The sequence below is a fragment of the Cibotium barometz genome, chromosome 46 (genome assembly GCF_041138505.1).
Source record: "Cibotium barometz isolate CiBa-2024 chromosome 46, ASM4113850v1, whole genome shotgun sequence".
Classification (NCBI taxonomy): Eukaryota; Viridiplantae; Streptophyta; class Polypodiopsida; order Cyatheales; family Cibotiaceae; genus Cibotium; species Cibotium barometz.
In genome coordinates, this window is record NC_141091.1 from 8,568,409 (window position 1) to 8,596,041 (window position 27,633).

The following is a 27,633-nucleotide window of genomic DNA, read 5'->3' on the forward strand; positions in this document are numbered from 1 at the left end:
TTCTCAAAATGCGAGCCACTTATTTTGATCATTAGAAAAAGTGAAGGAAAACTAAGCATTCAATTGGCATACAACAGCGCAGCATAGGCTTCTCAAAACCCTTAAAATGCCTTTGACCTTAGCTAAAGCCATATTTTGGGTTGGATGATTTTTACCTTGGCTAAAGCCATACCTTAGGTTGCATGCACTTCTAATCCATTCAGAGTGCAAGTAGCTGAAGGTCTCATTCTCTTGGTAGACCACTTTTGGTACAACTAACAGAAATAACAAAGTGACCAGCACCACTTACTCCAATTAAGCATCGGTATATTTATCAGAATTGCATGCCACATGGAAGCTGGAACAAGGACATTCTCCAAGAGTGTCAACAGATGGCGTGCTAAAATTCATCCATAAAGCTCCAGCATCTGTCGCACAACATCTGTCACACAACATCTGTTAGCACTGATTACGCTAGTATACCAAATGATAACGTTTTTGCATGTATGTGATGCACAGACAGAACAGTTAAAATCTATGTATTTCACACAAGTATACCAAATGGTAACGTTTTTGCATGTATGTGATGCACAAAAAGAACAGTTAAAATCTATGTATTTCTGGTGTTCTGAGGCCGTGTATACTTACTATCCAAGATAGCTGGAGTTGTTTGGAAGTCCTGCCACCACCCAGGAGCGCCGTTGGATAGCAAGTCAATATTCAGAAACCGGGCCGCAAGAAAGACAGCTCCAGCAGCAATGTGGTGAGGTTTAAACTGAAGCCAGAGAGAGCTGCGAAGCCTGCAACCTCTCCACTGCTTTATTTCATTTTGTGAAGATATGTACATGAAGGGCAGAATACCCCAAGTCACCTAGAACAACTCAATTTTCTAAAAGAAGACAATGATTACAAGAAAGGTTGCAATCTGCATGAGAGCACACTTTCAACAAGCTGCTATCGCACTTCTTCAAGTACTATATGAACAGAAACTGTCCTTATTTTTCTTCAAATGGCAAGAGATCTTCTCACAGCAACAAGAGAATGATATCCTAAGATCCATCAAAATTAGGCTGAAGTGATAAACTGCACACTCAAGAAAGAGTTACTTTTGAAAAGCACAAAACTTTCAAGATGGGAGTACTTACAGAAATGAGCACTGCTATAATTCTTAAAAACTAGCGTAAACCAGCCGCCACTTGAGAGGCCCACAACACATGGAAAGTACCCAAGCTAACCCACCCCATACGTGGTTTGCTATTATCTGGCTTGACTTCGAATAGCATCATATTACTTTTATGAGAAATGCCATGTGTGTGTCTGTCTGTGTGTATCATTCCCTCTCTAGGGCCGTAGGCAGTAGGCCTGTGTTACTTGTAAATGTCACTGTGCTCAACATATGCAGCTGTGTTAATGGTCATCAGAACAAAACTGTAAGTAGGGGCTGGCCAATAAAAAGCAAAATTGCCATTACAAAACCTTCAACACACGAAGTCAAAAGAGAAGGGAGGGGAAGGCAAAGAGCTCGTGATGGCGATGACAAAGAAGAGGGGTTTGCAGGAGAGAGTAAGGAAAAAGAATTAGCATCGTGGAAAACTCAAGTGCAGAGATTGATCTTTGATTTGCAAGTTCCCAAGCATTGTGCCTAGCCACACAAACCACGTAATCCTAGCACCAAATAATCTTCTACTTTGACTTGACATCTTTGCAACTATCTCCTGCTGCAAGAAGATGTAAAATTGGGTATGTTGTCTCCTAAGAGACTGAATAAAATTGCAACTTTGATGCTACCCAAGCATGCTGTTAAGGCAGAACTGGCTCATTTTCAGCAGTATAACCAGCAATCTACCAGAAAACAAAACAAAACTTTGATCACCAGCCACTTAAAAGATAGTAGCATTGACTTGAATAGAGTAAGAAAAGTTTTAAATCCCCGAGTTCTAAAACTCGTGACTTCAGATATTCACAAAACAGAGACAATTAGGAGACATGGCCAGCTAAAAACCACAGCAGGAGCATAAATTACAACCTACCTACATGTAACTATCTGTCAGCCTTCATAAACACAATAAGCAACACTGCGTGTATGTGTAATGCAGTGCACCTACATGGATAAGATAATAGACAAAGTACAAAGACCTCCAGCATAAAGACCCACTAGAGACTCTCATCTTGGTACCACCATTGTCTACAATTGACGAGGCATCACTGATATAGAGTACTTCACAGAGGCATGAGAGCCATGCCAAAAATCACGGGAGATTCGATGAAGCTATTTGACATTATTCATTGGCAGTCGTGTATCTTCCACTCAAAGAAAAAACTAAAGCTCTGCTTTTGGAGTTTGAACCATCCAACTCCATAGAAGAATCAGGGATGTATGCTCTCATTTTAATTAAACAAGCTCATCAAAATGGCTTTTTTCCAGTTCTAAACTTCTCGCTTTTTGTTAGTCACCATGAGAGCTCTCCCCAATTTCAAAAACAACAGAAAGAAACATTGTAACAGCTTACCTTAACCAAGGCTCTAGAAAGGAAACTCTCCAGGCCTCCCCTCAACACCCACCTACATCTCCAGAAAAGTTATGGCCTCTGTCACGCATAGTTCATATCATACATTTCATACTGCCATACGCTAGGGAGACTGATAGGTATGATAAAGTATGATTGAGCTCCTGGTGGAGTTTCATACGTGGCCATAAATTTGGGGCTATATATGCATGTGGGAGTTGGGACTTGAAAATATTGACAATTTGAAACTTGAAGGCTGAAACTTGAAACTTGAAAGTTGAAGGCTGAAAACTTGAATGTACATAGTACATACTGTGTACTATATGTACTAATAAGTATCTGCAGTACATTGCTCCAGTGTACGGCTTTTTCATAGTATAGTGCCCCTTGCCCAACCTGAGGCCCAGGTTCTTTACAGCCCGAGCCTAGTACCTACTGGGTGCAGACCAGCCACGGTGTCACTTTCAGCAAGAAAGTCTCAAATTTTTTATTAAAAAAGGGCAAGAATGATAGGCCAGTTTCATACGCCGCTTTACCATACATTAGCAAACGTTTGCTTCACCAATCGTACAAGTATGATACCATCACACAAGCACATGCTAGTGCTACCACCTCACTTTTACTATGTTAGTCGACATTTGCAGTAGTCTAATCTTGATAGCAAGTCAAAGAAACTTCATTGCCTCTATCAATAGAGCAAAGCACTTTAATGAGCACACACCTTTTGCTGTTTTGGTGATGTGACAAGCCCTCAATTTCTTGAGATTAACTGCTTTACAAGCACAAAAATCACTTTCGCAGATTTCACACCTACACTTTAAGCACCTCCTTTGTTTCCTCTCTTTAAAACACCAAACTGGAATTTAGGGTCTGCGCGTACAACTCCCCTGCCCATAGGAGGAGCAGGGGTTGGACAGGGGAGAACTGACGAGAGTGTGAGATCTCCCCTTTTAGCAGGCAGGAATCATGTCAATATAGACCCTTACTCATGGTTTCTGTATTGGCAGAAAAGTATTCAATCAAATTATTACTTTATAGAAGTCCCTATTTTAAAAAGAAGTGATTTGAATGTAAGCTTCACTATAACTATCTTCATCCGTTCCACTTTTTTTAGACTCATTTTAATTTACTACCCCCATCCCTCACACTTTCCTGATTTCCTGACTCTTACAAGCCAACTGCTTAAATGCAAAACTTTTTAGTTCTTGAGCCTCAGCTGCTCATACCATATATCACTACTCCAGCCCCCACAAGTTAGCAAAACAAGCTCCTTGGGTATTTAATTTTTCAAAGCCAGCACATGGCTTCATAACAAGGGACTAGCAGAACTAGCCTAATTCTGAAAATCTTCTGTTGAATAATGTGAAGATTCGCACATATATGTGATTTGTTACTGCACTCACTGAAACCACAAAGTATTTGCCTACCTCTCTTAGCAATGATAAGGCACTGACATGGCGTAGTCAGCCACCGCCAACTATGCCATGTCAGCATGGAGTTGACTGCCAAATAAAACATGCCACGCATCTTTGATCAAGCTCCCACGTGTGCAAAGACATCCATTTTGATGACATGAGTTTAATTTCCGCTTTGCCACCAAAATAATAAAACCAGACCACCTGTTTCATGCACTTCAAAATATCTCGCATCACAACAATCAGGATGGAAAATCTGTCATTGTCCTGCACCTTCAATGCAATACAACAGAAAAGAGGGCTGTTTGCACATGCATGCAAGAAATATAACTCTCTTACCCGTCATTCACAAGGTTCCATGCCACATGGAAAAGAGCACTTTGTGCAAGTCCATTTTCATTAAAGACTGTCATCAACGGCTTGTATGGATGCTCAACTGTGAGCTCAAAGTCCAATGCAGTTAGGAGAAGTTGTTCAGCTTCCAAGATTTGATCCTTGAATTGTTCAAACCAGTCCTGAGAAAGACACAAATAAAATGTTTTCAGTGACACAGCAGAATCCATTTGGCTTAATACATACTAGGTTCATACACAATGCAAAAGAGTATTACGTTTGGCATCCTGAAATGATATTTAGCCAGTTCTTGTCTGTGACACATCTCATATGAAATAAGGACCATGCTGTCAAGCGGTCGGGGAGTTTCCTCTGACTTAGCAGCCAAAAACAAACAGCTAGTGGCTATGACCTGTCACACAGACAGACACAGTGTAAGAAAACTAGTTACCCATCATTAAAAACATGTACTCACAAACCATTCAACTCTACAATATACAATAAGAAGAAGCATTGCTCCCTTCAAACCTGATTCGCCGAACACCCAACACCCCACATGAAATCAGAACCAAAAAAATCCAATGTGCGACTAAAGGTTCTTTATTCTGGAGTACACCTGATGCGTGGCCATTTTCTTCACCACATTGGTGCAACTGCACTTAAGCAAGTAGACTATACAGTATATATGGCCGCCACTGCCTGACAATGAATGTAAACAGGATACCAGTAATGGTACACCTCCACATCTGTCATCCATTTTAGATCTCCAGTCTACATTGTGCTTTGGTAACCACCACAAAGGATCACATCCTGACGGTAATTCATACCCTCAGTGCAGTTGACCCTTAGACAGCTCTGGAAAACCAGCATGAGAGGGGGTAGCCATCAAAGGTTCCCAATCCACAGCAGCTAGAGAAGCCAGCTGGCATTTCACTCTCCAATCAAGGGCAACAGGCAGCCATCAAAAGGTCCAGGACTCGTCAAAGTACGATGAGCTTAAGACGATCTGACAGTGACAGAGATACTCTACTCTCCATTTAAGCTCAGTACAATGCGCAGTGATCCTAGGAATGGATTCACTAAATCCAGCAGAGAACAAGTTTGCAATGTGAGCACACAGGAAAAAGGCCAGGGAAAGGGCAAGGATACAGTTAACCAAGCTCGAAAGTCAAAAAGGCAAAGGAAAAGAGTGTGAGAAGAAGCAGCCAGATGTCAAGAAGATGTAGAAGGACAGCATAAAGCATGGCAGATAAAGCTCTTTATTAAAAAGATTTTAATGAAAATATGGGTGCCACTATTGCAAGGGACTGCAATACATCAGGAATCTCATGAAATATTATGAAATATATGATGAATGGGATCATCCTTTGCTGAAATCACTACTTTTTCAGTTACTCAGCTGTGATGCCCACATCCATTCATCTAGAAAATGAAAATTCAGGGGCATAATGGGGCTTCAATATCCTTAGAGCTGCGTGTATGATCATTTAACACTGCTGGCCCAACAAGCAAGACTTTAACAGGGCCGACAGTGGCCAAACTGTTCCCAACTCTACAAACCCGTAGCTTCCAATAGTTTTGCAACACAATTGTTATGTTCCCAAAAGATGTAACTAGTCTGGCTTTAGCAATGCAACTACACTGATGCTAATCAGTAGCAGTAATGATCGATTTATGCCTCCTAGAATCAACCTAGCCGTAGACCAGCCTAGTCAAAAACCATAATATTTGTGCAATGTCCAAGCTTCCTGGGCACCCCAAATAATAATAAGTGTGAATGATTTTACTCGCAAGGGACCCAAAGTTTAAATTGCCTGGCCTTCATTAATAAACGTGTCCTCCCTCATTAATAATAATGTGAACACGCTCCAAGAACCTGTCTTAAGCCTGCTTTCCACACAATTGGCCTTCGAAACAATCCAATAACTTGTAGGGCAAACGACCTGCTTAGTTCAAAAGCCTAAGTCTTGTTCCTAGGCGTCCTGAATGATGTCCTGGGTGGCAGGAACTCAAGCCTGGATAATCTCCCATTCCCAAAGCTTATCCAAATGTCATAAATCTTCAAAAATCAGTAAAGTACTACCAAATGCTTGTAAATTCCGAAGATGGTGACATCACCCCTCTTTGAAAAACAGTTTTCCTTAGCTCTAAGAGGAGTGTCATATAATCAATAACTTCTTGCATAATCCAGAGATCCAAGACCATCAAAATCTGCATAATTCAAGAGTCCTCAACTTCCACAAAACATTAGATAGAGGATTGGTCTCCCTAAGAGTGACCAAAGAAAAGTCACATCTCCACAAGACAGATCCATTCTCCCCAAAAAAAAAAAACAGGAGTTCATAATGCCAAGCCATAAACCTATAGCTGGATCCGTATTCCCAAAAAATAAATCCAAAAATCCACAATGCCAGTCCATAATAGACAACACACTGGTCAGGCTGAAATTGACCAATGCAAAATCATATCTCCACAAGGAGGCTCATAAGAGGCAAGAATCCATAAAGGAAGTCCATGATAATCATCCATACTTCCAATTGGTGTTGCCATATACTCACTAACAGCAATAAACCATAATACAAGCACAATAGCCAATTGTAATTTACAAGAAGGGTTTTCTGAAATTCAGCAAGATGGCCTTTCGCAATTCTATCCGGGGACAGGTCTTGTATGCTCCAGTAATGAGTTTGGCACAGCAAGCAGTTGTGCTGATCTTTCCAAGCCGCATGCCTGATGCGGGGGATGTTGCATAGTGGATTAAGTCTTTGCTTAAAGGATGCTTTGTTGCAGGCTGTTACAAAGCTGCCCGTGGTTTTTAAGAGGTTATTTTTACTGAGCCACCATATAAGCAAATGCTTTTGGAGAAGTCTCCCTTGTTTTATGGTTGCCAATTGGTGCATGTTTTTCCTTGGATGCCAACCAAGGATTATCAAAATCTTATCAGACACCATAGTCACAAGGGACGGGGGACGGTAACGGGGGACGGGACGGGGGACGGCCATATGTAGGGAACAGGGACGGGGTAGGAACGCACTTAAAAATTACTTTGTCAGTACCACCCACTCGCCTATACGGGCAAAGCTTGCATGTCCATGGCTGTGCACCACCTCCATGAGGGGACGGGGTGTGATTGACCTCATCCCACCATGTCTATCCCGTCGTCCTTCTACGGGTAGTTGGAACTTGAAGAGCCACTGCCACGAGGAGGATGCCATGGATGATGGATGCCTCCTTGTCACTTGATAGCTTGAGAGAGAGAGAGAGAGAGAGAGAGAGAGTGAGAGTGAGGCTTGAGCCTTGAAAGTTGAGGGAGAACTTGAGTGTGAGGATGGGTGGGGGTGTGTGTGTGTGTGTGAAGCTTGAGAGAGAGTGTGTGAGAGGGAGAGAGTGTGTCTTGAGAGGCTACAGCTTGCTTGTGTGAGAGCTTGAAACTTGAGACCTTGGCCCTTGAGGCTTGCCGCTTGCCGCTTGAGGGAGAGAGAGTGTGTGTGTGTGTGAAGCTAAAGCTTGAAGTGTGAGGGAGTGTGTGTGTGTGTCTTCTTATAGGGAGGGAGGCAAGAGAAAGACCAAGGCCCAAAGCCTCAAAGGCTCAAGGCAGAGAAAGACCAAGGCCCAAAGCCTCAAAGGCTCAAGGCCTATGGGGCAAGAGAAAGGCCCAAAGCCTCAAAGGCTCAAGGCCTATGGGCCAAGGCTAAAGGCCCATGAAAAGCCCCCCCCAAACGGCCAAAAGAAAAGGTCAAAAATGTGACCATTGCCCAAACAGTAACCTGCAGGCGTTCCCATGCAACCGTCCCCTCTTGGATCCGTCCCTGGAACGCCGTCCCTTGTGAGGGACGCCCAGCTGGGGACGTCCGTCCGTCCCCATCCCAGAGTGTTCCCGGGACGGCGTCCCCCGTTTCCAAGGATCCGTCCCCTCCGTCCCCTGTGACTATGTCAGGCACAAATGCCCAATTTGGGTGGAGGTGTTAGACTTGCCTTTGTATTGCAAACCTGCATTACCATTCTTAGCCGAAGCACTAGGGAAAGTTATATGTCCACCTCCTTCAAATGGCAATGTTAATCGTTTTTTAGTGCTGTGGGACACAGATAAAGCCACTCCTCCCCATGTGGTATTTCAAATTGATATGCCTGGTATGCCCTCTCAGGAGGGAAATTTTGCAGACTCCAATGTGGAAAGTTTGGGCTACCGTCCGGCTGGTAGACCCTCCTCTTTCCGGGCCCTCTTCTGCACCTAAGTCTCGTCCCTCGGCTGCCTCGCCACCCACAGTAACTAAGAGAGGGAAAGCTAAAGTGTCTACCCCGCCAGTCAAGATTGGGACAAGGGGAATGGTGCAATTAAGTCTCGTCCCTCAGCTGCCTCGCCACCCACAGCAACTAAGAGAGGCAAAGCTAGAGTGTCTACCCCGCCAGTCAAGACTTGGGACAAGGGGAATGGTGCAGTTAAGGCTGCTGCTTCGTCGGATTGGCAACTGCCAAAGAAACCACTTAAAGCCAAGTAAGAGGTCAATAGGAATTGGACCGAAACTCCTCCTACTTCCTCGGAGTCTATGCCTGATGATGGATTTGGGGTGGGGTGACTTTGGTCAACAGTGGTCGTGGAGCTGATTCCTTGCATCCATTATCGGGTACTCATGTTTCTGTTGATGCCCCTATTTCTGACCTTCCAAAACTTGCTAATGTTGATGAGCAGTTAGTCACGGCCCAGCCTAGTGCAACCATGCAAGTTGAGAGTTGAGTGGTGGTACTTTCTTGAAGTTTGTACATATGTATATACCGCTCAAATGCATTACGTACAATGTAAAGGCCCTCTCCCATGTAAATAAATGGAGGCTAGTGTGAGACTACATTAATAGCACTAAGCCGCATATAGTGTGTTTGCAGGAGCACAATCAACACTCCTTGGCGGGCCGTGAAGGATATTTTGCTGGGTTTCGAACTTTCTATGCTGATTCTTCTACTTTCTCAAGTGTTGCTATGCTTGTACATCACGAGTTGTAGCCACATGTTGCGTACAATGATCCGTAGGACCGTTTCCTTGTTGTTCAATGTATTCTTAATGGGGAGATTTATGAGTTTGCCTCGGTTTATGCCTCGCAAACTTCTGCTATGCGAGCTGCAATGTGGCACCGTTTGACACCCTACCCTTGGATGGGACATGCTTTTCTTTGCGGGGATTTTAATAATGCACCTGATCCGAGGGACAATAGTATGCATCGATCTCATGTGCTCTTAAGGGAACGTCACGCTTGGGGTTGTATGCTTGATTCCTTGCACGCTTGTGATTTATGACTACATCTTATGCACTCGCTATACTTTCCATCACAATGCTCTCACTAGCTATTGGGCTCAATTGGACCAATGATACATGTTGAATGCAGTGCAGTTTGATGCTTTTACCTACGCAATGAGCTTGGATTTCTCGATGCGCTTGTCAGATCATGTCTTGGTCTGTTGACGTTGCATTTTGGTCTCCCACCGCAGGGTGTGCCACTGCCTTGCAAGAGGCTCTTGTTGGTTAATAATAGTTATCTCAAGCACCAATGCTTCCAGTTAATGGTACATGGACTCATTGATCGCCTTGTTTTACATGTGTCTGTTGATGCCGACTCGGCATGGGATCGTTTTTCCATGGGCATGCAGGATATTATCCGAGACTATGGCAAATGCTACATGGGAGGCTTACAAACTCCGGTGAGCAACTTACAGATCTTAGTCAGCAACGTGCCCTTTCTGCTGCTGAGCAATCCTGCCTTCAATCCACGCATCATTGCTTGGCTGACAATGATAACCATAAACTCCACAAATGGCAAGTCCATTCACGTCAAAAAACATTGCAGGATAAAGGCTGCTCCTCTAATAAGACTTTTTTCAAAAGCCTCCACACTTCCCGATGTATGCATTCCCTTCATAGGGTGCCACAACATGATGGGACTTAGACCGACAATAAGCGGCAGCTTCATGGTGTTATCCAATAGTATTTTTCTGATTTGTTTGCTGCTCTTGGACCCTCCACCTCAGATGAAATTGAAGCACGTGATGTGTTCTTACGCAGAGTGCATCCTATTCTCTCCGCGGATGAGGCAAATTTGTTGAGGAGTTGATAGCTGCCTTGGCCCGATTGGGTCGCTTCAAATCCCCAGCATGGGATGGGCTTACAATTGAGTTCTTTGCTGAGTTTTGGGATGATTTGAGCCTTGTTTTACTGCGCATGATTAATGATGCCTGGCTTTCTGGTGTGATGCCTCTCATGGAAAAAGGTTTGCTGCGTTTGCTCCCTAAAAAACCGTTGTGTGAACGTCTATCCAATTGGCGTCCTGGTGACAGGTGTTATGGTCTTAAAAGGTTTTGTTGAGCACGTGTTCAACACATGGGTTGCACACACGATGGCTTCCATCCAAAAAGTATTGAGGCAACTTCTGTGGTTTCACCATACATCTTGTCATCCCCATGAAATACATGTTCTTTTTCTCAACTCCATCATTCTGTTGTGGTTATATAAGGCATAATGCACTGACGTTTGATGCCCTTCTCAAGCAAATAATCCTTGAATGCATTAGACATGTATTCTCCCCCTCTATCTAAGCGGAGTGTATGTACCTTATGCCAGACATTTTCAGCCATTGGCACAAAGTATTGAAAGCATGTTAACACATTTACTTTTGCTTTCAAAGGGTATACCCAAGCAAACCTTGAGTAGTCATCAATGAATGTGACAAAGTAAAGATGCCCCCATGGATGGTGTCCGCAATCGACCACATACATCCCTATGTATGAGCTGTGATTTATTTCACCTCTAACAACTCCGTACATCACTATGTCTGCATCGGACCACATACATCACTATGTATGAGCTGTAATTTGTTTTCAACTCTAACAGCTCCATGGTTTGCAGTGCATCTTTCCCAAAAAATCATATCTAATCAAGTGTCTCATTGGGTTGTGCAACATATTCTCTCTACAGCTTTGTTCTCTCTCTCTCTCTCTCTCTCTCTCTCTCTCTCTCTCTCTCTCCCTCCCTTGGAGATGACCTCACCCCACAACAGGTGGAGCGCAGGAAAGCCGAGTTATGGACGCCCACAAGGCACGAAAATGGGGCGTTTATCGTGATGACCGAGTCATCATCACGGATAAACACTCCACATGACGGTGCGGGGTCTATGAGACCACATATGCCTTGAGGATGGGAGTACAGAATTGCAATGGAGCTCTATGGTCAGACACAAGAGGCTTCAAAGAGACTCACAGAGATAGGGATACTATCTTCTACACAGAAACACATCAAAGCCCTGAGAGAGGGCTACCCAAAGTGGGGGGTTACACATGAGAATCAACTTTCAAAGGACAAACACACACCACTAGGGGCATGCGTGGCTCGGGAGGAGTGGCATGCTTGTTTCGCCCTTATTTGAGAGGCATGCTCACAATGGTTAGACACGATGAGGAGGCTCGCTTTATCTGGATGCGATTAGCCAAGCCTGGCTTGAGAGTGATGCATATTGTAGTATGCTACTTTCCACCAGAGAAATCAGAATATGCATGCAAGTTGACAGAGAAAGGGGAGACTCCGTATGCGCCATTATTTGCACACATTGCAAAGTTCTCCCAACAAGGAGAGGTCCTCCTATTAGGAGACTTTAATGCACAGACAAAAGGGAAACAAGTGCGGACATATCACTTCCAGGGAGATGCCATTATGTTGTCAGAAATTGACTTGGCTGAGATGGGCCTCTAGAGGGCCAACCAGGCTATGGGAAATGCAACACCATATGGTAGTGAAACCGGCCTTCAAAAATTTGACGGGCGGTGAACACACTTAAAACTCTTTACGCACTGGAATAATGAACTTGGAAGAAGAAGAAAAAGAATAAGTGGAGCTAGAGTGCTCCTGCACAAAAGACCAATTGGCCCCAAAGCGTGGCGCCCCCGCAGGTATTTATTTATCACTCGAGGTCGATGTAGCCCTTGTACAATTCCCGTGAAGATGCCTCCTTGATTCACGTGGAGGAGATCTCCTAAAGTCTTTCACCCAGTTTGTCTTGTGGGATACAAGAGCCTTGGCCCCCTTTTTATACAAATTTTGGGATAAAAAGCTATGCTTCTCCCCCTTAGGAAAAAAACTACTACAAGAGCTTTTATTAAAATCTCTTCGAATAGCTTTTCCCTCTCTTTTTTTTAAAAAAAATAAAAAAATTTTACACGTGTGGCGCTTAGCGTTTTTCTTAAATCTTTTTTGAAGATCCACATAGCTGCCTGATGCTTCTCTCTTCGGCGCGTTTTTCCTTGCGCTGGCACGTTTTCATTTTGCTGCCCATCGCCTTCTCTTCGCCTCTCTCTTTTGCTTGAGAGCGCATACCCGCCTATGTGGGTGCCCGTACCACCAGTCGCCTACATGGCAGCGCCTAGAGCTAGCGACACGTGCGCCTGTGCCTGCCATGTCAGCTGCAGTCTAGCCTATGCAGCCAGCCGTACCTGCACACGTGTACAAACTTACACATGCATATACAGGATTAAACATAATCACAAAGCTTAAGAAAAAGAGGTAAAATACTCAGTCCTGTAACATACCCCCCTCTTAAAACAAAGCAATCGTCCTCGATTGTTCATTCAAAGGATCTGCCAAACTGAAACAAAACCTAAGAGACCAATAAGAAAGCTATGTCTTGCCAACTAAAACAGAACATCTGAATAACATAAATCAAGAGCATCCACCTCGTGAATAGTCATGTCCCCCTGGATGCTTTACCTGCTCCGCTCATGGCCATCCCACAGGACCCACGATCAGCGATCAGCATTACAGGAAAGGCACATAAAGAAAGAAAAGTCAGAGGAAAAGTTTCACGTCGATATCTAGTGAAGTTTGTGAACTATTCACCTATGGATTCGAAGTGGATGGAGGAGGGTGACTTGGCAGATTCACCGAGGATACTACAACTTTACCTCGAGGCTTTTGGTTTGGAGCCTACCTTATAAAGTGCTTCAACAGGTTCGGCTGTGGATTCTGGAGTACTACTTGTTACTCAGGAGGGGGGTGACTCCGCTCCTTTGTCACAGAGTTCACTTGGATGAGATCTGGAAGTCGCTTGGTGTTCTTATCAGCACACCCGAGATACTGAACTGACAGTATATCAGCTATGGGATTTCTATGATATATGTGTACTAGTCACATGGTTTGATTCATGGATTGTCATGTGCATGTTTGCCCATGGACATATCCTGACGCTAGTCAGGAAGGGGCAGCCAAAAAAAGATCAATAGAACCAAGATTTGGAGCATAACGTGCAGAAGTGGCAAGGTGGACTAGGAGAAGGACAAGAAAAGGATGCCTTGGGCTTCGTACCTTTATGTGCCTTTCCTGTACTGCTGATTGTGGGTCCTGTGGGATGGCCATGAGCGGAGCAGGTAAAGCATCCAGGGAGACATGACTATTCCCGAGGTGGATGCTCTTGATTTATGTTATTCAGATGTTCTGTTTCAGTTGGCAGGACATAGCTTTCTTATTGGTCTCTTAGGTTTTGTTTCAGTTTGGCAGATCCTTTGAATGAACAATCGAGGACGATTGCTTTGTTTTAAGAGGGGGGTATGTTACAAGACTGAGTATTTTACTTTTTTTCTTAAGCGTGATTATGTTTAATCCTGTATATGCATGTGTAAGTTTGTACACGTGTGTGGATGCAGATACAGGTTTGGTGTGCGTGTGTGCACGTGTGTGCATGTGTGTGGTTTGATTCTACAAGGATTACAGGGAGATCCCATCTATTTGGATGACGACCTTACAAGGATGCAAATAGAACACAGGAAAACATGCATACCGAGAGTCCTACAGGCCCGGAAAGAGGGCTCAGTACTTTCATAGTTTATTTCATGTTCATTTTGTCCTTTTTTTTTCTGGTCATCCAAAAGACATTGACAGTTGTACATTGATTTGTCTCATAGGTCGAGTTCGGCCTCTAGTAGACGTTAGTGTTGGGGTAAAGGCACTATGCCCACCCTTATAGTGTGTACAAGCCCATAAGTTATAGTACATAGTACACTTAGTACTTTTAATGTACTAAGTGTATAGCTCTCTCTCTCTCTCTCTCTCTCTCTCTCTCTCTCTCTCAGTGCACAAGCACAACATGGATATCTTCCATCCCCCATAGCTCTTGCTTCTATGCTAACCCTAATACCATTACCATGTACATGTCGTACAAAAGATATTCAGATCTCCTCATCTCATGATAGTACCATCCTCCTCCATAAGCGAGTGTAGAGCTATGATAGCGTCCCTTGCCGTGGAGTGACCTCTCCATGGCGGCGGAGAATGTCATGGATATGCTGCTAATAGACTGTAGGCCCAAGTCTCAAGATGCAGAGGCATCAGGCTCTCTGGAGGGATTGTTGTCTCTTAGTAGTGACGCCGCAGGTGCCGCAAGCAAATGGGGTGTAGTCTCTGACCTGTATGATTCCTCGGACCCTGTATAGCTTGGATTGTACTCTCTGTTGTGGGTGAGTACAATCTGAAGAAGTCTGCTGAGAGGCATCTCGTTGGCTGACTCCCTAGGTGCTATCTAAGCATGGTCTCCCGGTGGCACCAAAGCTCCAGTAGGTGTGGACTCAAACATCTCTAGTCCTCATAATGCATAACCCATGAGAAGAGAAAATGAAATCTCACCCGAATCTCATAGTAAGATGGACATCTGAACATGTAATGCTCCTCCGTCTCGACCTCCCTTGTCGTGCATATTCATGAGAGAGAGAGAGAGAGAGAGAGAGAGAGAGAGAGAGAGAGAATAAAAGAAATTTGGTTCTTCAATGTTCTAGTTCACGTGCATGCACACACATAAACCACACTCAATACAAAAGGGAGTAATCTAAAATTTGGTTCTTCAATGTTCTAGTCCACGTGCACACACATAAACCAAACTCAATACAAAAGGGAGTAATCTAAAATTCACAAGGATATAGTCAACGGGCTTCAGACCATCAATTCCATCACAAGTGATGCACAACCCACTTAACCTCCCACAACCAAATAGACAGCAGTATACGATTTGTACTAGCAAGGCCACCCCTTCCGTAAAAAGTACAAGAGTAAAACATTGGCTTTAAAAAAGCCACACCCTACAATGAGAGAAACATGACTAATGATTGGACATGATAAAAAATAAGAAAACATACAAATCTATCATAGGCAGCATGTGATCGTCGGAGAAAGAAGCGATGACAAAGCACCATAGCTGTTGCTATTGTTGTCTGAGGTCTGAAAAGAGGGAAAAAAATTACCATTAGTCAAAACAATAAAAAGAAGATGCTCTTGGCTATATTTTAAAAATTTATACTCCATATGCACACAAACATACGTATGCGCCTGAGTATATGTAAATGAAATAATTTACACATGCACCACCTAAGAACTGTGGCATAAATGCTTTAGCAAGTCTTTAATTGAAAAATTAAGAACTGTGGCATAAATGCTTTAGCAAGTCTTTAATTGAAAAATTAAGAACTGTGGCATCAATAGGCAATACTGCTACAAAGTAGCTAGTGATGACCGTTTGCTTGTGCAATCTACAAAATTCCCTCCATTCACTCCAGTTATTGCAGCAAAGCTGCACAGCTGATACAATTCTTGAACCTTTGAGGTGGTGAAATGTGTAATTTAGAACTTCCAATGTGGTGAATAGGCTTACTGGAGACAAATGAGGAAGCATAAAAGTTGGGACAAGGCCCTAGGAATTGGCAGCTGTCAAACAACACAATAATAATGAGACCAAAAATCAGCCATTGTTGGAGGGTACCCCTGGTCTCTTACTCCTCTCAGGGCAATGTACAGAACCCTTTTCTTCCAGTTTGCCTAAATCACCCGTATGGCCAACTCCCAATGATCATGATGCTCCTCCTTGGACTTTACTTGAGACCCAGATGTCGTCAAGAAACACAATGACAAAACGTCTCAAAAACGGCTAAAATATTCGGGCATCTTGCTAAAGGTTGGTCAACCAAAAGAGCATCACCAGATAATTGAACAATCCAATGGACTGGTAAGCCATGTTTTAATCACACTAATAATCAATGTGCCCAAGTCAAGGCCATCTTCCAACTTAGCTAGGAGGAAGCTTGGCTCTGATACCAATGTGACAAAAGCAAGAGGGTTGCACACTTAATTATTAATGTAATTGGACTTTTTAATGATGGCCACAGCCAATTACCACACAAAAGTTTAGAAATTAGAAGAGATACTGCACAAGGACACCACATTGGCACAGGAAACGGCCGACCCCCCCCCCCCCTCTTTGGAATTTTATATTGCCAAGGGGTATTTTATGGGTACAAGCCTGGTGGGCCTCTTATGTCCCTATCTGGAGATAGCAGATTTATTTGAGTACAACGTTGATGAGTGTATACCACAAGGCGACCAATACTTGCCCAAACATATCAAAGAAAATACAAATATGCGCATATGCACAACTGGCTTTTGCTAAAGCCCAACATCAGTGGACATGTCACATGTTGCTTGCTTATTAACTCATAAACACATGTGGCATAGCCTGTTCATCAACCAAGCTGCAGCTTCTTACAGGAAATTGGGTGCCCAAAGCGTGTAAAGAGTGCCCAACAGCCGGTATAATGGATGGTACAGCAGGTACGAAGGCTGCTACTGCAGATTTAGAAGCTGGTACAGCAGGTACAATCACTAGTACAGCAAGTTCAAGTACAAGAACCAATACAGCTGGTAAAAGTGCTGGAACAACTCGTACATTAACTGGTACAGCCAGTACAGCAGGTACTCCAGGCGGTACAGCAAGTACAGGGTGATCAGCGGGTCGTACAGGTGCTTGTACAGAGGGTACACATGATGTTTCAGCACGTACAGCAAGTACAAAAGATGAAAAGCAGGTACATATTAGTATGGACGGCAGTATGGCTAAATAAAACAATGCAGGGCTGTATGAACATGATGCACAAGTTGTTCCAGCCAAGGAAGAAGGTGGTGATCGATTTTTAATGTTTACACCTTAGGCTAAGACAAATGCTGAAATAATGATGTGTTGCCACATATAAATGCAAGTCGACATTTGTGTTTTCGCCCAAATTGAAGCCCACATTAATTTTCTTGCTTTTCTTGCTGTAAACTTGTCCTGGGCCAGCCTCTTTTAATTGAGTGTGAATGCCTTTAAAACCAGAGGTGCCTGTAACTCACGGCGCCGCCAGGGGGACTAGGGCCTTTGACACACTTGTTGATACCATCAATACATATTAAAACATTTAAACATAGACACAGCCTTAACACATATCCATCATCACTTTGCATAAAACATAAAAGCGATAAAACATCCACAAATGCTGAAAATGGAGCTTGCACATGTGACACCGCATAGAGGCCGGAATGGGCCGACCCCCCCCTTGGAGTATTTTATTACCCAAGGAGAATAATTTTATGTACAAGCTTTGAGGGCCTTACTCTCCCCACGAGAGATGCCGGATTATCCATATACAAATGCCATAACACAGCCCAACATGAGGCTACCAAGCTGGAACATAGGCTGTAGAAATGCCGAGCCAACAATATAATCCATATACCTCCGTGTGGGTACTGGTTCTTCCCCAAAAACCATGGGTCTTCATGCAATAGAGCTGGTACAACAACTACAACTCTCCATTCAGCCGGTACAATAGGTACAGTGGCTGGTACAGCAAGTACACTGGTTGGTACAACCGGTACAATGGGTGGTACAACAAGTACAAGGGCTAGTATAGCCAGTACAGTGGTTGTTGGTACAGCAGGTACAAGGGCTTGTACAACCATTACAGTGGCTGGTACAGCAAGTACAAGGACTAGTACAACTAGTACAATGGCTAGAAATCATAATAAATGATTAAATACCCTTGCCTTCAATATTTCTTCGCGATGGAAGCCTCCAAAACAGTCCCCAACAGCCGGTATTCTTCATGGACAGCCTTCAAGAGAGAGAGAAAGAGAGTAGCCATCATTAGGGCAGCCTGTAACGGTGGTAGAGGCTAGTGTGTAGCAAGAGAGCCTCTCTAAATGAAGAGAGAGGGCTCCAATTTATAGATTTGGGCCTCCCATGAGCTAAAATGGCAAGAGAAGGCTACAATGACAAGTGGAGAGCCACACAATAGCTGAAGTGACAAGTGTGAGGCCACTTGTCTCACTTTGATCCACTTTCTAACAAGTGTCAGGCCACTTGTCTCACTTTAGTCCACTTTCTTGCCTTATCTCTAAAAATATCCCAGCTGGTAGACATTCTGTCATAGGCACTTTGCCAACTCTTGGTATCTGCTCAATTCCAGATGTAATGACGCGAACAGAATTTCCATCGGAGTCGGGCCAAAAATAGCAACTCTCCTAAATTTTAGGAGTGTGGTCCTTTGTATTCTAGGATAATCTCCCATTCCCAAAGCTTGTACTTTCCAAATATTTAGACATCCTGGAGTCCACAAGACCCCTTTCATACTGGGAAATGTCCAGGCTGGTGACATCCTCTCCAACTTCTTAAAAGTTATCCGCAACTTTAAGCTTCAAGCCATATATTCAAGATATAATCATGTCCCATCGAGTGGGCGAGACGAGACAGTCTCAAAAATTAATATAACTGAAGAATCCATGTCCCAAAGAAATGGATGAGACTAAATAAGTCTCCATAATACCAATATCAAAATCATGTCCCAAAATAAATGGGTGAGAATTCCGTGGAAGATATGCTAGACACACGCATAAGAGCCAATTGTGTCTCAATTACCAATATCAATGAGATAATCATATGCCAATGAAAATCACCAACCAGGTGCTAAGACACTTAAATAAGTGCAATGCACAAGAAACTAGTGCCTCGCACATAAACATGTGCTATACACACAAACTGGTGCCATTCAAGAGGACAAACCATGGTGACAGAAAAACTAGTTCTCCATAGTTCGGGCAATCCTTTCTCCCAATCCCAACAGTTCCCATGTTCTCCCATACAATCCCAACTCTGATCAACAAGCATGGTGTGGAAACAATGAAACATTCACTCCACAATCACAACACGAATCCACGTGTATGGTGGAGTGTTCATTGAATTGTCCTCTCACAATCCCAACATGAATCCACATGCATGGTGAGATGAACAATGAACCTCTTGGCCTCTGTATGGGGAGATAGTGATTCCAATAAGTCCAGATATCATAATCATGTCCCAAGTAAATGGGCGAGACAAATCAGTCCCATAAGTCCAGATATCATAATCCAAGCTCAAAGCACACAAACATGTGCCAATCCACATGACTCTTGGCGTACACATAAGTCCCTCGCCAACCAGGTATCATGTCCACTTTACCACTTGCACTCCGTGTTGGTACTCTGACCACACACCTTGGATGAGAGGTGGGCTCAAGTAACAAGATAAAACAATCACTCGCAGGCATAAATAGCCTGGTGTTCCATAAGCATTTGTGTTGCACATAGTTTATAGGCATTTCGGCCACCAACTCACTCTACCCTCTTAAGTGCCCATGTTCCCTTCCATCTGCTCTCTATTGTTCCACCCATACAAGGTAGAAACAATCTTCAAGAGAGCACGTAGGACAAGAGAACACTACACAGGGTATGTTGTGCTTGACACTACCCTCTGAAGTGCCCATGTTCCCTTCCATCTGCTCTCTATTGTTCCACCCTCACATGGTAGAAACAATCTTCAGGAGAGCACGTAGAACAAGAGAACACTACACAGGGTATGTGAACCGTGAGTTTCATAAGTCCAATGCATCCCAAATAAAGGGAGCCAAAAAGAATAATCCATAAACCTGAGGATAGATCCAAATCCCTATAAAAGAAGTCCAGGAATCCATAGACCTGTATACCATAACTCTTACCGCATACTCCGTGCTGACCACACACCTTGGAGTAGAGGTGGACTTTATCCATAAAAGCATCATATCCATGAGATATCCAAAGATTTCTTCTCTATAAACTCGGACAGATTCGTCCATAGAAATTGCTTGTGAAGCCCAATATCTATATAAATCTCGTCCAAGAAAGAAATCTCCATAGATATAATCCATCCCAACAAAGGGAGCCATAAACAATGTTTCCCTGAAACCATCTCAAGGCAAACAACACCACCTTTCTCCTTGCATGGCTATACAAGGGTTAGTGAACATCAAAAACACTTCATAGCAAAAGCACTAACTTTGCAAACTCAAAGTATACTTAGCTTTTGTTTGCCAGGTTGGTCGTGAAGCCAAAAGAAATATCTCCTCACCATATCCTTAAGATATCCCGAGATATATCTCCATATAGCTTGCCTATAAGCTTGATAATATAATCCACAATATCCATATGGAAAGAGTGCTAAACGTGTGTACATAAAGCCAACTCCACACTTCCAAGATAAAATTTTGTGAATTCATAAATCCTTAGATCAACAAGCTGTCTACTGCTCATGCTCTTGCTTCATAAGCTATGAAGAGGCTGGCCATGCTTAACAGCAATGATGGTAAGTGTGGTCCCCACTTGAGATCTTTTCTCTTCCTTATTGATAGAAGGAAGCCTCCGCTTCCAAGAAAGCCTATGCTCTAATACCAATGTAACTCGCGGCGCCGCCCGGGGGACTAGGACCTTTGACACACTTGTTGATACCATCAATGCATATTAAAACATTTAAACATAACCACAGCCTTAACACATATCCATCACTTTGCATAAAATATAAAAGCGATAAAACATCCACAAATGCTGAAAATGGAGCTTGCACGTGTGACACCGCATAGAGGCCGGAATGAGCCGACCCCCCCCCCCCCCCTTGGAGTATTTTATTACCCAAGGAGAATAATTTCATGTACAAGCTTTGAGGGCCTTACTCTCCCCACGGGAGATGCCAGATTATCCATATACAAATGCCATAACACAGCCCAACACGAGGCTACCAAGCCGGAACATAGGCTGTAGAAATGCCGAGCCAACAATAAAATCCATATACCTCTGTGTGGGTACTGATTCTTAACCAAAAATCACGGGTCTTCATGCAATAGAGCTGGTACAGCAAGTACAACTCTCCATTCAGCCGGTACAACATGTACAATGGTTGGTACAACAAGTACAGTGGCTGGTACAACCGGTACAATGGATGGTACAGCAAGTACAACAAGTACAAGGGCTGGTGCAGCCAGTACGGTGGCTGGTACAGCAGGTACAAGGGCTTGTACAACCATTACAGTGGCTGGTACAGCAAGTACAAGGCCTGGTACAACTAGTACAATGGCTAGAAATCATAATAAATGATTAAATACCCTTGCCTTCAGTATTTCTTCGCGATGGAAGCCTCCAAAACAGTCCCCAACAGCCGGTATTCTTCATGGGCAGCCTTCAAGAGAGAGAGAAAGAGAGTAGCCATCATTAGGGCAGCCTGTAACGGTGGTAGAGGCTAGTGTGCAGCAAGAGAGCCTCTCTAAATGAAGAGAGAGGGCTCCAATTTATAGATTTGGGCCTCCCACGAGCTAAAATGGCAAGAGAAGGCTACAATGACAAGTGGAGAGCCACACAATAGCTGAAGTGACAAGTGTGAGGCCACTTGTCTCACTTTGATCCACTTTCTAACAAGTGTCAGGCCACTTGTCTCACTTTAGTCCACTTTCTTGCCTTAACTCTAAAAATATCCCAACTGGTAGACATTCTGTCATAGGCACTTTACCAACTCTTGGTATCTGCTCAATTCCAGATGTAATGACGCGAACAGAATTTCCATCGGAGTCGGGCCAAAAATAGCAACTCTCCTAAACTTTAGCAGCGTGGTCCTTCGTATTCTAGGATAATTTCCCATTCCCAAAGCTTGTACTTTCCAAATATTTAGACATCCTGGAGTCCACCAGACACCTTTCATACTAGGAAATGTCCAGGCTAGTGACAATGCCCAACTTATAACTTGTCCTCCCACACACTGAGTGAGTGTGGACATCCATATAAGAGCCTGTTTCTGCATCAAATCCTTCCTTTTGCCTTCGGGGCTTGGCGGGCATGTTTCCCATGCGAGAATTGGTCATCTCTATGTCCAGTGTCCTATTTCGGGTGCCATGACCAAGTTCCAGGGGCCTGGTTCTTGTACTGGATAGCCTCCCATTCCCAAAGTTGTGCTTCATTGATGTTTCGGGTGTCCTGGTGTTCTCTAGATCCCGTCCATATGTGAGAACATTGGGAAATGTCCAAGCTAGTGACATTAAATGCATGAACAATCATAAATATTTATGTTCTTTTTCTAGAGCCAAGATAAAAACAGCACCGAAGCCTGTCCAAAACTGTCTCAAGACAATCCCAAAATCAGCCGTGAATCTTGCCCGTTGTACAGTCAGAACTGATAAAGAGAAAAACAGTAGTCTTCTGTATGGCCAACACTGTACGACCAGCACTGAGTAGTCTGCAGCCGCCTGTGTACAACCAGCGCACAGGAAAGAGAGAGAGTCGATAAGCTGGCTGCCTACTGTATGGCCAGTGCAAGGAGTACCACCACAAGTGGTCAGTTGTATGGTCGGTACTGAGAAGAGAGAGGGAAAGGCCTGCCGCCAGCCAGGAGATGTGAACGCTTCCTGATAAAAACAGCCCCCCTACCTTGCTTTTATAAAGTCAACCAGCCCCTACTTTTGGCCTTGGGCTTTTCCTTTTTGCCAAAAGTGGTTGGGTGTGCCCAAAATATCAACTTTTGTGCTTTTCCCACCTTGTAGCCCAAGTTTCCTCTAGACGCCTCCTTTTGTCTACCTGTTCATGCCCAAAATAATAATAATGTCCAGCCCATCATTAATGATGTGTGAACACTCCTTGTTGATCCATCTTTTGGGAATGCATTTATGTGCATCTTACCCAATATACATCCTTCACATACATGTTTTGGTGGCAGCTCTACATGAGTATATCCTGTACCATTTTATGCCTTTGCAATAGCATCAAACTGCCATAATTTACATGCCCAAACCTGGCATGCCACAATTTTGCCTCATACATGGCAGGTGTAAGAGTGGTAACCACATGAGCATCATGCTCTCTCCTATCAAACCTGCGAAGCTGATATAACCCATGGTACAACATGCCAGAAGTGACCAATGTATAGCCACCTTCACGGTCTTTCATTGTGCATCTGTCGTTCTCAAAGTTCACTCCATATGCTCTTTTAGCAAAAAGGGAAACGGACAGCAAGTTTGTCTTAAGCCTTGGCACATACAATACACCTGGAAGACATAATTCTACACCATCTGTTGTTGTAAGGATCACCTCACCAACACCCTGAATTGGATGAGAAAAATTGTTTGCACATGTTACCCGCTTGCCCGTGTCTTTCATTGACACTGAGAGACATATGCTCCAATGATGCAACAAGTAAGGAAAATCCATTCCTCCTGCACAAGATGTACTGATGCGTCATCTTTCCCTACAAGTGACGAAGAAGAATCTACAGCCATGCCACTTTCCTTATTATTCTCCTTTGCAAGCCTTTTTCTGCACTCATTCAAGTAATGACCTGGCTTCTTGCAGTAGTGACATCTACCCTTTTTCTTGGGCTTGCCTGTATCATTTTTAGCCTTTTGTCTGTCCTGAATCAGCCTTTGGCTGAAAACTATGTTTGGAATTTCCTTTGCCCTTGTCTTGGACAACACAAGCCCCATCACTACCACGCATCCTACCAGATTTGTTCTTCCTATTCTGCTCCTCCTTTAGTAACAAGCCAACCAACTCTTCAAACAAGATTGGTTTCGGGTTTCCCCGCATAGATAGAGTGAGCGATGTGTGGAAGTAGGTTTCTGGCAGAGATGATAGTGTCCTAGAAACCAGTTCCTTTTCAGAAATGACCTCATCGATATTAAGCAGCTGCTCCCGAAGATCCTGGATCTTCGTAAGATGATCAGCCATACTATCATCGTCATTCATGTAAGCCCAGCAGGGCGTGCCATGACAGACTCAACCACGTGTCCAAGAGATAAAGATATAGGGAGAGGAGGGAAAGAGAAGGGAATGGGGATCTTCCACAATACACCACACTCAGCGGGGAATAGGCTCCGCCCCCTTTTAGGAATTTATTCAGGAACAATCCACATGCACACTGGCCAGGATCAATACAATCAATAAATCCAAAACAAATAGATATACCGATGTAGGATATCCAAGTTGATGTCGATGTCAAGGCACGAGATCTCTGATGTCGAGCACACCACGGGGATGACCCACAAGTATCTCTCACCGGGCTAGTACCAAATCTAATATCCAAATCCAAATCCAATGAATCCAAATCCAAATCAGATTAAGTCCAAGTCCAGATCCATGTCCAAGCTATATGTCTAAGTTCCATGTTCATGTCCAAGTTCTCCATGGTCATGTCCAAGTTCCATGCCCAAGCTCTACGTCCAAGTTCTCCATGTCTATGCTCCACGACCAAGCTCTATGTTCCATATCCAAGCTCTATGTCCAAGTTCAAGTAGTCCACGACACTATGTACTTGATTCTCCCAAGATCAAGATACTTTATTTGAGGGAGAGGCCAGCTGTTCCGGCTCATTGTGCGTCTCTTGTCAATTCAACAAATTACTTCTTGTATTGAGCATGTTGTCCATTAAATCTTGGTGTATTTAAGTGTATTGATTAGCATTGTGTTCAACCAAGTTACATTGGTATCAGAGCATACGGTTCTCTCACTTCTATCATGAAAGACGATCGCTGCAAACACTAGCTATATCTACACTTACAACACTATGGACAGCCATACAATGAATGTTGGAGATGCTAACACAAGAGGTGAGGACAATGAAATGCATGCTTCCAATGCTTTACACGAAGAACAAACTCATGTGGTGCACATTAGGGAACAGGAACATGTGGGACAGCCGTCCCATGGCAAAGAGAAAATATACGAAGAAGAGTCCATAGCCTTAAGGACTGAACTTACTCATATGCAGGCTCTTCTTTATGCGCAGCGAAAAGAATTGAAGCTCTACCGCCGCATTGAATCTGCCATAGCACGCCCCGCTAGGCTTACAATAAAAGAGAGAGAGAGAGAGAGAGAGAGAGAGAGAGAGAGAGAGAGAAGAACAACAACAACAAAGACAAGGTACATTCGATTAGGTCGTTGGAATGAATTCTTGCCCTCCTCCTCACTCACGTTGCCATGTGGCAATGCATTATCCCACATAGTGGGTTGGGGTCTAAGCCTCCGTCCGTATGCTGCACCTCTACTTGCACGTGCGTGCTACCCGCTCTGCACCTGGTGCCTAGGGTGACCCTAGAGGCTACCCTATGAGTAGGCAAGGGCATTGAGCCCTTATCCAAGTGCGGGATGCACGTTACAATAGCGTGCTGGGCATGCTCTATACGTGCTGTCAGCACTGTTTTCACACAAACGATGGGCAGATGTCTATGTAACAGGCCGTTTAGTTGGTCGTACAATGGCAGACACCCACGTGTGTGAGAGATGGCCAGCGGGATTGACATATGGCTGAGAGCATGTTACTTGGTTGAACACAATGCTAATCAATACACTGGACGCTTGCTCAAAATACAAGAAGTAAATTGCTGAGTTGACAAGAGACACACAATGAGCCGGGTCGGCCGACCCGGCTCATTGTGTGTCTCTTGTCAACTCAGCAATTTACTTCTTGTATTTTGAGCAAGCGTCCATCAAATCTTAATGTATTGGCCGACCCGGCTCATTGTGTGTCTCTTGTCAATTCAGCAATTTACTTCTTGTATTTTGAGCAAGTGTCCATCAAATCTTAATGTATTTAAGTGTATTTATTAGCATTGTGTTCAACCAAATTACAGAGCATGGGCGCATAAGTGCACTACAGGAACACACAGCTTTTCATTAAAGAAGCATGTGCATAGGTTACTTCGGGCATCTTTAGCCATAAGTGGCTTTTATGCCAAAAAAGAAAGCTAAAAAGCTGGGCGCCTTGTTACTTTGGGGCTACGCTGACCAGGGACCAGAAGAGCAATTCTAAGACCCCGCAAATGCTCAGAACAGAGATGCTATGTTCTTAGGGCATTAGATTCATGACAAAAACTGTCAGACAGCAAACTATCTTTTCTCCTTTTATTTTGAACTGGCTGTTGACATGGAAAACTTTAATCTATAAGAGAAGTAAATGCATTTAAATGGTAATAAAAACCTACTAAAACATGAACTCTGTTTATCCATTTGATTTTTGAGATCTATATTTGCCTACCCTGATGACAACAAAACTCAAAGCACAATCAGGCTCTTCTCACAGTTCAAATTCTACATGCCATGCACAGCACCACAGTTATAACTAAAATAAGGAATACAGCTTCATCTGGACTGATGCCACATTTGCCAGGTGTATACTGCTGAAATTCACATTGATCTTTAGTAGGTCCAAGTCCTGGTGTGTGTGTGTGTGTGTGTGTGTGTGTGTGTGTGTGTAGATAGATACACATACACAAGCGCGCGCATATATGTGTGTATTCTTATATCTACAGATATATGTATGAATACATATGTGTGTGTACATATCTATATATATGAATACATATGTATGTGTACATGTATACATATATATGAATACACATGTATGGGTACATGTATACATATAAATGTGCATGCACATACACACACATATACATGCATATACATGTATATATATGTATGACACACACACACATACATGTGTATATAAACACACACATATATGTATGTACGTATGTATATACACACAATTATATTTATCCCCGTACAAAAGCTAATTCAAAGAATTACCAAGAAAATTCATATTTTTCTTTCTGATGATTCAGAGCAAGTACTCACAGTTGCAGCCTCATTCCGAGGTTCTGGATAAATGAGCAATAAGAGTGCCTGAGAAAGCTCTCCTCTTGCGCATCGATACCGTCCCTTCGGGATGGCGAGCACCTGTCAATTTCCTCTCGGGAAAAATACATCTCGGAAAAGCCAGAAGAGCTGCTATTGCTGCTGCTAGAGGAAGTAGAACCAGGGGCTTCCATTCTTACTGCGGATCCGATCAACGGCCAGCACCTTCCTGCTGCATCCGTTGAGTCTTGATGCTGTCCAGATTGTAGCAGCATAGGAAGAAACTGCTGCTGCTGCTGCTGCTGCTGTTGATGATGATGATGATGATGATGATGATGTTGATGGTGCTGATGACGGTCGTGATGGTAGAGATGGAGAGGAATGGGAGGCGTAGGAAGAGGATGCCTTTCCCTTGCAGCCATTCAAATCAGCAAAAGCTCCGAACAAGAAACTTTGAGGCGTGCAGATACCCGTCCTCTGAGTGGTTGCAGGTAGAAGGGGTGACCGTGTTGGTTGTAGACAAAAAGAACTTTCCCAAGTTGGCTTTAAAAGCTTCTACTATTGGGCGGGCGGATGTACGATGGAGGGTCAGGAGCTGTCCCAAAACGGCCCATCCGAA

General features: G+C 43.6%; 1 protein-coding gene across 11 annotated transcripts; it reads right to left on the reverse strand.

Annotated features, from left to right (window-relative positions):
* LOC147611845 (cyclin-T1-3-like) lies at nt 1-27,633 on the reverse strand. Of its 11 annotated transcripts, XR_015263609.1 has the most exons (7): nt 27,015-27,629; nt 15,392-15,473; nt 4,512-4,646; nt 4,241-4,416; nt 1,125-1,821; nt 628-1,028; nt 1-421 (listed from the first exon to the last, which is right to left on the reverse strand). XR_015263609.1 is itself a non-coding variant. In XM_086783720.1 (6 exons), the coding sequence occupies exons 1-6, from the start codon at nt 27,434-27,436 to the stop codon at nt 387-389; spliced, it is 1,002 nt and encodes a 333-aa protein (XP_086639846.1). In that variant the 5' UTR covers nt 27,437-27,618; the 3' UTR covers nt 1-386. The 11 variants fall into 11 exon arrangements, 2 of the variants coding, with proteins under 2 accessions (XP_086639846.1, XP_086639847.1); XR_015263603.1 differs by having other exon boundaries at nt 628-4,105; nt 27,015-27,632; XR_015263607.1 differs by lacking the exon at nt 1,125-1,821 and having other exon boundaries at nt 27,015-27,630.

Excerpts from the sequence above, each read along its gene's own strand:
- LOC147611845 (XM_086783720.1), bottom strand. The coding sequence starts at position 27,436 with ATGGCTGCAAGGGAAAGGCATCCTCTTCCTACGCCTCCCATTCCTCTC. Across the intron at positions 4,647-15,391 it reads ATGCTGCCTATGATAGATTT|GTCATAGCCACTAGCTGTTT; the intron begins GTATGTTTTCTT and ends TCTGTGTGACAG. Across the intron at positions 4,417-4,511 it reads ATCATTTCAGGATGCCAAAC|GACTGGTTTGAACAATTCAA; the intron begins GTAATACTCTTT and ends TGTCTTTCTCAG.